General features: G+C 33.4%; 1 protein-coding gene across 1 annotated transcript in view; it reads left to right on the top strand.

Annotated features, from left to right (window-relative positions):
• Nucleotides 1-397: 397 nt before the first annotated feature.
• Nucleotides 398-11,405, top strand: part of LOC130890781 (dynein axonemal intermediate chain 7-like) — a 53,835-nt gene continuing 42,827 nt past the window's right edge. Inside the window, exons 1-4 of the mRNA XM_057795098.1 lie at nt 398-511; nt 8,215-8,403; nt 9,969-10,060; nt 10,123-10,266. Of these exons, the coding sequence (XP_057651081.1) occupies nt 490-511; nt 8,215-8,403; nt 9,969-10,060; nt 10,123-10,266 (447 nt within the window). The 5' untranslated portion in view covers nt 398-489. The remainder of the gene's footprint in view (nt 512-8,214; nt 8,404-9,968; nt 10,061-10,122; nt 10,267-11,405) is intronic.

The raw sequence follows: 11,405 nt of genomic DNA, 5'->3' as shown, positions 1-11,405 counted from the left end.
GCAGAAAAAAAAACGTTCCGGACTCCGGTTCACGTTTCGGAAAAACAATCCGGTTCGTTCCGGCTTTTGTTCCGGTTCGGATTCGGTTCAAACCCCTGTTTATAATAATACATATAAAAATTCGTCAAAATTTAGAAAAAAGAATTTTTTAATTTTTTTTTCAATACGTCAGCCAATTCTCGTTATCAGAAATCTTTTTAGTTCCGGAGCGCGTTCCTGTCCAAAAAGGAAGTACCGGAACGACGTTCCGGAGCATTCCATCTCGACAACACCACTGATTACAGCCTTAACTGATTTCAGTTTTAATCTAAATATCTTCCAGATATTTATGACACGTCTGCGCCGTGTATTTGCAGTATATGTTTTGTGTGAATCCGGCTTAATAATATTTATGTCAAATCGTTTATTATTATAAATGAACTTTCAAAAGTCTTGAATTAACAAATTCATAAATTAATTTTCTGTACCTACCAATTGTAAATATTAAATATGAGCGAAATCGAAGTTGAAGGTAAGTTTTAAAAACAATCATTATTTATTGCATTATCTACATTTACAAGACGTGAAATTTTCAGTTTATTACTGTAAAATGGGGTGAATAGGAAAACTTTTTAGTATCTTAAGTGATATAGCACATCAAAATTGATTGAGAAATGCACCAAATTTCAATTCTACATTTCCTCTATCATTTATTTACTTTTTGTTTGATTTTAAGTTGTAGATCTTGTAAACAAATATGTTACTGTTCCCAATGTCATTAAAAATGTTATTGTGTTTCTATTTAAAACAAGTGGGTGTGAATAAGAACAGTTACAGGGATTATAGTAGATAATGTAAAACATTTTACAAGTATAAATAAGGTAATTTATATTCTAAAAAAGTTCAAAAACATCACGCTTCTCTTGTAAGAGGAAAAAGAGTGAGTGAATGGTGTAAGCACTTAAGTCATTGATAAATGAAAAAGTTCAAGAATTTGGCAAATTTGGATGCTCCAATTCCCTCTACATAGTTCAATACAACTTCATTAGAACTAAGAGAAGCATCCTCTTGAGTTGGGACAAACCTACAAGTTTGCTTGATTTTTTTCTAAAAGAAACTAATGTATCCCTCGTTATCAGATTCTACCTCTTAACATAAAGATGAAAATTTTTTCGGGTTTTTCCAAATACTTTAACAAGTAAGAAATCACCGATTGAAACGCTATAATTTGCGGACATTGATCCAAGCTTAGTTTCATCTTTATATTTGTATGACAGCACCAACTCAGCATCACTATCTTGTAAAGAATACTGTCTGAATGGTTTCTTTTCTTTTTCTTCCCTTCAAGTGTTGCGGCTTTCTTGCTAGTTAAAGGAGCATTTATGTCTTCGTTATAAGATTCAAAGTCTGAAACTCCTACACTTTTCCTAGGTGTCACGGTTACTTTCTTTCTTTCCCTTTTAGGCTTCAATCATCGCCATGGCGTGGGGTCTGGTCTTGATCTTTTGTGTTGTCTGTAGAGGGTAGCACTTTAAGCACTTTCTCACAATTCAGAGGCCCTATGCCACATTTTTAAAATCCTATTTTATAATTGAGGAGAATCTGTCCTTTGACAATGATGACTCTCCTTTCCCAGAGTCTTTTTATCATTCTTCCAAAATATTTCTCCTCGAGATCTTCATCGGACGAAAAAAGGCAACGAAATGAATGTCTTTTTCCTTGCACCTTGCAGACCTTTATCATATCAACAGACAAATGAGATGATAAATTATCTCCAATGAGGTACTTTTCTATTTCTTTTTGTTTCAATAAGGAAACACTATTGTCTCCATCCAGTTAGCAAAACAAAACAAATCGAACCATCCCGATTTTGTTCTGGTGTATCGGAAGTTTGTAGGATCACCAACTCACCAACTGGCATATAGTTCTTTCGCGCCTTGTATACGGTATAAGGTAGTATATCATCATCACATTATACCGATATTGAAGACTTGCTTGAGTTCTGGGTACTTGTAGCCGCGTCGTCCGGGATCATTACTCAAATTCGTCTCATCGAAATTTATTATATTTGATGAAGGAATATCTTTTTCAAGTTCATCAAAATATTCACTGTTGGTCTCCTAGGAAACAGCAGCTCTCGACGTTTGATATTCTGGCACATTCTTGTAGATAATTCCTTGCAATGGCGGTTTAGAAAACTATATACAAAATCCCGCCCAGGAAATTTTATTTAAACCGTTTGACTGATTTACCTTGTTCATCTAGAAAGTCTTTGAAAAGAAGCCTTAGTGTGATTATATCAACTGAACAACACCAGTCTGTACATATTTGTAAGCGACTTATACTTTTTTAATATGATCGCCCAATTTTATATATCTTTGGAGAATAGTTGTGCTTATATGTATATACCGATTTGGCAATATACCTCAGAAACTTGCCCTACTTGACAAACTTTACAGTCTTTTCTATAGTTTCGGCGGAATAATGCTTGTGCTTTTTTTCTGTAATCTCAATATATAAATGTATTTCATATAGTATAAACAATAAATTGTCAATTTAGCAGTCCGTGGTGTGGGGTGAATGGGAACAAAAACAGCTGTGGTTCCATTTATCCTGCACTTCAGAAAAAAAATTGTTGCCAGGGAACTATTGTAGATAATATATTAAACAAAGTGTTTTATGCTAAAAGACAACTTGAATAACAATGATAGCATAGTAAATAAAGTATATAAATAACAGCTTCACACTTACAGGTAAAATTTGTGGACATTAGAAAATCATGTGGAAACTGTTAGAGTGCTTGTAGACGTTCGTTTTTCTCATCGGATTTTTGCCGGATTCGCGGTGGTGTATGATTTATAATGGATGAGTGTACATGCACCGGACATCGTTCCGGCAAACAATATACGCCGGATGCACCACCGCTTCCCCTCGGCGCGACGAACACCGTTCCGGTGTAAGAAAGTGCGGTCATCCACAAATTTGCAAATGGAGTGTCGTCTATCTGCGTTCTTTTAAAAATGGCTGCTATTGTAATTGTAAAATTCAGTTTTATCTTCTTCCAACTGCGTAAAAAGAGTATGAATTGCGCCATATTCTTCCCTTTCCAATAATATAGGATGCATCCAAAATGACCTTTTACGTTTTTCTATTTCTTTTTGTTTCTTCTTATAAGGGGTTTTCCAATAAGGACTTGACAACTGTTTTCAAAACAAAATGAAAACCATTTGAGATATTTCAAAAACTTTATTATCGAGTTGAAGTACATTCAAAACATTTATGGATGGAGGTCGACTTCGCTTATACTGCCACCGCGGGAACGTTTGCAGCGGTTGATTAGTTGGATCCAATTTTCCACGACTCGGCCACACATTTCGTCCGAAACGGCTGCTATTTCGCGTTCAATGTTGGCTTTGAGCTCTTCCAACGTCGTCGGCCTATTAGCATAGACCAATGACTTGACGTAGCCCCAAAGAAAAAAAACTAGAGGTGTTAAATCACACAAACGAGGCGGCAAATCGACGGGTCCATTTCTTGAGATAACACGCTTATCAAACTTATTCTTCAATAAATCAATTGTAACGTGTGCTGTGTGGCTTGTAGCGCTGTCCTGTCGAAATAACATACTGTCCATGTCTATATATTTCAATTTGGGCCAAAAGTAATCGATAAACATGGCGCGATAACGATCCCCAGTCACAGTAACGTGGCGACTATTATCGTCGACGAAAAAACATGACCCTATGACGCCGCCGGCATGCAAATCGCCACAATCAGTTATCTTTTATGGATTAAGTGGTTTTTCATTAAGTGCATGTGGATTTTCACCCGCCCAATACCGCATATTTTGTTTATTGACAAACCCATTGAGCCAGAAATGACATCTTCGCGCATCTTTTCCAGAGCCCAATCGGAGTACGTACGTCGCTTCAATTCTTGAGTGAGCCTGATCTTATATGGTTGTAAAGTAAGATCGTTACGGAAAATTCGCCATAAAGTGGTCTTGGCGATGCACAACTCTTAAGAACGCCGTGGAATTGACTGATTTGGATCATTTGCTTCGGACGTTTCAACGGCAGCGATATTTTCGTAGTCTCACTGCCTCGGCAACATCAAACAACGAATATGTAGACTCAAACTTTTTCAAATTTGTTACAGCCTGTCTACTAGGTAGAGATTTACGACCGAAAATTGGAGTTAACAACCTTAAAGTAGCGGCCACCGACACCGAATTTCTGTAGTAAATTTTTAAGATTTGCAGACTTTGTTCGTTCGTGTACTTCACCATGGTGGAAAGGTTATGTCTACTGAATAAACCGACAGTGACAGTTCGATGTTAAGTGATAAGGTTTGTTCACAAACTAAATTAAAAATTGTCAAGTCCCTATTGGAAAACCCTATACAAATAGTGGGCCAATACGAGTTTTTTTGTTATTATTCATTTCACACGTGCGTAATCTCTGACTACCAGTTCAACACTATCCATCCGGTAAAAAAATATATGTATACAAGGACAACCGTTTATTGACGGTCTGTTGTCCGGTGAAAAAAACGGACGTCTTCAAGCGCTCTTACAATTTTTCAATGCTGTAAAGACAAAAGTGCTACCAACAGAACAAAACCGAATAATCTTATTCATTCTATAGCCAACCTATAACACCAAAATTAATCAAAGGAACTGGCTTTCATACAACTATAAATTAATATTGAAGTTTTGTTCCTATTCACCCCATTTTACGGTATAAATATTGATTATGTCTTGAAACATGTTCATCAGAAACAATTCGCATCAATACTAATGATGCGGGTGCCGCTGCCACATTTACACCTTTTTATTTTTTTGTAACTATTTACTGCTACTTTGGCGGAGAATAGAAAAGATATAAATTAACATTTATGAACATTTCATGATTAAAATATTGAATAAATATAAAAGAAGGACAAATGCAATGTTTTTACTTCACACAACGTTGATATTTAAGCATAATTTCCAATTAAAATTTATTTGAAACAAAACGTCAATGAGCATGATACGATACGATAGCTCATTTGAGGTTATGGTTGTGAAATTGAATATTCTTTTATGGTTATATGAATTGGGTTTTCTTTGAATAAAATCTAAAGTTGGGTATGTCAAAGTAGACTGTAGAGATTTACTAAGAGTTAGAGTTGACATAGTTGTAAATTTTTTGTCGAAACTGCAGAGTTTTCAAGTGTAGGAAGGGACCAATTTACTATGGAGGGTAGAGAGAAGGAGAACAATCTATGTATATAAAAAGTTTCCGTCGAAATGCATTAAATAAGGGTAGCGCCACATTAGCATCAGTTTAAATTTCTTCTAGATTATAGCTACTTCATTATTTCGTACAAGTAGTTGAAATGATCAATAATGAACTATGATATCAAAATCATTAATTCGGCATATTTTATTTCATATACAATTGTTACATTTTGCAAATTGTTTAATTGAATATTCGATTCTAAATCTTTTGGCTGGCTCGATTCTATTGAAATATTAGAGGCAAGATTATTAGTCGGTTTTTCTTCATGGTCGATCTTAAATAATTTTTTATATTCTATGTTCTGAAAAGTATCTCCCTCTTATCAGGAAAAGAGCTCTCTACAGTTTTAAGTGTTATATAATTTAATTTAAAGTTTCTTCTGGAGACATGATAAGTTTTCAATCCAAACTTTATAAATATTGCAATGCTTCAACAAGTTCCATGGCAGTTATGTCTCGTTCATTGCGAGTTTTGTCATTGATTTTCAACTTAATTCTTACTGTTCGTAGTCTGAATAATTTTTAAATTTCATAAAATGCGAAATTATTATAATAAGAAAAAAGTAATTGGAATCTCAAGTTTTGATTACATCTAGACCACTAAAAAAATAATCAATTTTGAACTTTAAAGTTTCGTCGTGGATAGATTTATTGTTACGTTCGTAATTAAAATGATTTTTTTCATTTTTCGCAGTTTTAAATCTTTTTTTGAATTCAGGTTCTATATCTAAGCTAAATGTTATTTTTTTAGTATCGATCACAAAACAAAACAATACAAAATAAATAAAGTTTCGAAAACAGATATCTTGTAAAATTTCACTAAATCACTTAAATACCCTTCAGGCATCTGGCAACAAATGAAATAGCGAGTGATACAGCGCTTAATATAAGAAGTTTCATTACAATCTCAGACAAGATAAAAGCGCTTGTCTACTCGTTGGTTCGCTGCAAGCATGAATAAAATCAGATTTTTTTGAGTTTTAACAATTTATTTTATCATGATACATACTCGATCAAATAAATGCTATTAATGGAATATATATTATTTTCGAGAACATAAACAAATAAAAAACAATGTAATAATGGTCCAGTAGACTAGGAGGCAGTTTTTCACTAAAAGTTATGAGCAAAAAGGTTGATTTTTTTGACTTAATAGCATACTAATTAATTTAAGAAAAACTTCAGAGGTCTATCGATTTTCTAAAGTCAACAGAATTTCCAAAATCATTTTTATTTCCAAAATTTCCCATTATTTCATTCTGTCATGAAAATATAAGAAAATAAAAATACCACGTTGTAGGGTAAGTTTTTCTTGATAAAAAAAATCTCCTACATTTTTTCGTAAAAGCTATAGTTTTCTCGGAAAAAATTCGTAAATTTATCAGATTCTCGAAATTTTTTTGACTTTGAGAAATCGATAGACCTCTGAAACTTGTTTTAATCAACTCTTTTGCTTCTAACGTACTAAATTCTTAAATTTTCGCTACTCTACTGAATTACTAACTATTTCTGAACTTGCTTTAGGTTTGTTACTAACATGTTTTTCTGTACAAGCAGATCAATTAAACATATTACAAGTATATTAGCTGACTTATATCAAAGTGAACTTCGCGGTATCAAATAGTGATCTTGGAAGAATAATTGTCATCTCTTCGCAGCTTGAAACCACTATTTTCTCAGGTTTGGGTTGGTAGATGGACACATTGGCACAAAACATGAGTTTGGGATAATACTACTACTATTATGAACACCTGCTGTTGATGGATAGTCTCTTTCAAATTCTTACAAGAAAATATCTCCAAAGATTACCGAAATATGCAAAAGTATGAAAGCTAATGAATAACAAATACGACAGTGACAAATAGGAAAGTTGTCATTAAATCATAGGTCCGATTTCGCGCGAAAATTTGAAACTGTCAATTTAGAACCGCATATTTTCCAATAAATTATAATGTTTTAATATATTCTTGGTCTTTTCTACATGGAATTATTTGAAATGAGAATAAAAATATTGCATTGTACCTATTGGTAGAAAATCTAGAAGGATTAACGCCAAAAAATCTTGTATGAATATGTATCTATATTTCTCTATGGGGATTACAGAATAACTTCAAAAGAGAGAAACGCAGAATGAGGAATGATTTCCATAAATAGATTTCCCTTATTAATTCCTAACAAAAAGAATCAAGAAGTAACGTTTCTATTCTCTTTTGATAATGGAAATGTTTAAACCATAGGAATGTATGAATTGAAATCGATTTTTGAAAAATTGAATTCCCATTTTTGAAAAAGCGAAGCAAAAATTCTCACTGGTTGAGGTCTGCACTAATAAATGTGACAATATGATTAATTAATGTACTCCTGAATAGAAGAAATCGGAAGTGATTAGCAGCCTGTAAAAGCCGCACGAAGGAACTAAAACATCAGCTACTGAGGTTATGGAAACGGTATTTTGGGACGTGTTTTATTCATGGACTATATTCATAAAGATTAAACCATTAACAACGAATCTCGAAATAAAGAAAAACTGTTCTCAAATGCAAAAGAAAAAAAAAAAAAAATTATCAACTTATTTTCTAGATCTGCCTCCCACGGATTATTTGCATACTTAAAAAGAATGCTCTATGTTGAATGAAAAGACAAAGTATTTTACAGAAAAAGTATTAAAAAGTTAGAGAAGGGCTGGAGAACATTACTGCTGATGACAGATTTTTAAAATGTTTTATTAGTTATACCCGATATACCCAATACTTATTGGGGATTATATCTAGTGATTTAAAGAATTTCAATAATGTATTTGTTACCACTGAAATAATTATATTATTCTTGATGTCGATCTGCTTCTTAGAATCGTGGTTTTAGTTTCTAAAATTCTTTTAAAATAACTGTTTTTTATGGAAAAATACGCAATAAAGTCAATAAAGTAAATGTTATATGCTTTACAATTCCTATAGCCTCAGAGGCACCAGATGGTAAACAAAAACGCAAGAAGGGAAAGAAAAAAGCGGAAAAGAAGTTCAATGCACCAATTGTGATACCTTCTAGTACAATGACCAAACAGGAATATCAGTCCCAAATGATGCTTGCTGCTTCACAGACTCAGTACCCATTGGAATCGTCTACGAAATCTAATTTAGTATTAGGTCAGTGAAAGATTTTTTTAAATTATATCTTAAACATTTCTTCGCGTGGACAAGAACTGATATACTTCTGACGAAAAGGCCTAAAAATAACCGAAATTATTTTTAATAAAAATGATCCGAAACTATTGAATTATCCCTTTCAAATACTTCCCATTACAACTAATACATTAATATCACTAATGCTTCCAATGCTCGAAACTGTTTTCGTACTCATCTTTAGACATGGCTGACAGCTCCTTCGTCGTTTCTTCTATGTTGTATCGGTATCCTCTCAAACCTCTTTTCATGCGTGGAAATAAGAAAAGTCTCACGAGGCCAGGACAGGCGAGTAAGGTGTGTGGGGCATACCATTTCTAGCCTAACTGTTAAACGGTGCAGGTGCATTGTCATGGTAGAAGAATCAGTTTCCTATCTACCACAAATGGGATCGTTTTTGACAAATACTGTTACACACTCTTTGTAATGTGGACTAGTTCCAAGCTGTTCTTTCAAAGTACGTCAGGTTTCATGACTGAAGTCAGTTAAAGTGCGAACAATTCTTTTTGATTCCCAAACCTTCCGTTGACATTTACTAAACGGAGCACAGAGCCTCAAAATAACTCACTAATAATTGACAGTTGATCAATAATCACTTTATAGTCTATGGGTGCGAGATCTCGAATTTTTTTGGACAGTTATCTTGTGGATCGACATGTCGTTATTTTTAAACCACTCGTATTTTTTTAGGTTTAGTAGTTTTTCCCAAAGCGCCATCTTTGTCATTCTACAACAGATTCAACGGCATTTTTCTCAAATAGAAAACAATGTTTCACAGCTGCTCGTTGCGTTGTTCACTTAGACTTGGTATAATAAAAATCGAACAAATTAGCGTTAGCACAAAAAATCGTCGCAGACAAACAGAACAAGCCGCGTCGATATCACAGATGGCACTGACCCATGTGATCGTTTACGTAAATCTGACTCTAAATGATGTTCTTACTAGACCATTAACAGTAAACTTTGTTTTTAACATGAGTCCAATCCTTGCAACGCCTCTGCTCCGACTCCCGCATTTTTCACTATCTCTGAAGTTGTAGGACACTAAAAAGAGATAGGTGTATCCTATACTCATAACTGGTAACGATTTGCGCAATCTAGCTTTTCGCTGAAGAAATGTGTACCTCACAAGCTTCATCAACAGCAATACCACTTTCCGATTTTCTAGTAAAAAAATTCAAATAGAAGCTCTGCTATTATTATCGCTTGCATTGTCATGCTACTCTACGAGCAGTATTACATGTGAAATACTTTTCATTTATCGATTTACATAAGATTAATCAGAAGATCCTCGAAAAAGTAGCAGTTTTCGATATATTCAACTTTCTCCTTTGAGGTAGTTCAGATTTTTATTCGCATAAAATGAAGACTATTAATTTCTATCAATTACTTCGTTTTCTGGTAGTCTATCGCCATTCTACTATCTATTAGAAACAGACCACTTACGCAAATAAAGATGAAGATAATCAAATACTTGTTTTCTAAAGAGTAAACCCCATTTGCTAAAACTATTATCGTTGTTATTAAAGGCGCAGGCAGTTCCAAGATATTGAAATCGAAGCCTAGCAAAACTAAGTCAAAATCTAAAAATATTTTACAAAGTTTTCTCCAGCTAACACAGGTATACATTTCCTAATGAACCAGTTTAATTCTTATTCCAAATTTGTCATATTTTACATTTAGGTTGATGAAGAGTCGTACTCATCAGGATCTTCGACACCAGAAGAAGAGAAACAAGCTTCCAAAAAAAAGCACGTGGCTAAAGGTAAAATCGTGAAACTATCTATTGATGAAGATGGTATTGACATAGGTGCTGAGTTAGATAAGGTACTTTCCCCATCTATTTTTCATTCGAGAAGGAGAGTTTCTATTGACGAATATCGTACTACCTACCAGTCAATGAATATCGTATTCCTTTTTGACTATAAGAACTCTAATGAACTAAATGCAGTGAAGCGTTTTTTATGTGTTTCAAACGAGGTTCAGAATCAAAATGCATACATAATACATTAACTTATTTTTATATTTCACTCAACATTGTAATTAACGGTTACATTTGAATAATTTTTGGAAGTAATTTCTGGTAGGTATTTTCGCTAAAACACTTTTTCGGTCATTTGAATATCTATTAGTGAAGTCAAAGTTGAAGTTAATGGACTTAACGCGCTGAGCTTCAACAAAATTGTTGAATTAAGATTTTAGTGGCGCTAGTAGTCCAGGCGAGATAGCCCAAAAATCATCATTTTGCGTAGTTTTCCACGATCAGTATGAAACTTTGTATTTAGGTGGTGGATAGCGTGTACAATGACATATCTTTATCCGTGGTCTGAAAAATTTTTTTGTCATTGTCAAAAGCACCGATATATGTCGAATTTTAAGGAAATTTCTCATTTTTTGCTTATAACTTCATTGCTAGTGGATTTACCAAAAAAAAGTTAAATTCTTTTTTTTTTGTCATTAAAAGACCTACAAAAGTAGACGTCACGCGTTGAAAAATATTAATTTGTTAAAGAGATACAGTAAAACACAATAATAATTATTATTTTTATATAAACAATGATAAAGTAGCTTAATAATTGTCATTGGTTCTTGTAATTGTGCAAAAATACTCTGAACTATCAATAAATGACGTGTGCAAAAGCTGGAGATTGTACGTTTAATGGTTCATGAGTTATGGCCTTATAAACAAATTAACAGCAATAACAAATAACTTGGTCTGTGCGTTGAATGTGGTTGTGCTGATTTTTTTATGAGTAGATTTCATTATTTTATGTAGGAAGTCGACGTTCATTTAAAAAAAAATTGAATTTTGCAATCAAGGGAATTTATTTTTGAAATCCCCTCTAAGGGGATTTCAAAAATGAAATCTCGTGCGGATTCGTCTTTTTTTCATAATTTTTTTTGACGTAGATCGAAAGTGCATAAAAATAGCTTTCAAAAAAAAATTGAGTTTCGTTGGAAAACCA

This window comes from Diorhabda carinulata, chromosome 2 (genome assembly GCF_026250575.1).
Source record: "Diorhabda carinulata isolate Delta chromosome 2, icDioCari1.1, whole genome shotgun sequence".
Lineage (NCBI taxonomy): Eukaryota > Metazoa > Arthropoda > Insecta > Coleoptera > Chrysomelidae > Diorhabda > Diorhabda carinulata.
Note: the sequence above shows the minus strand (reverse complement) of the source record. Positions and strands in the feature narration are given on the sequence as shown.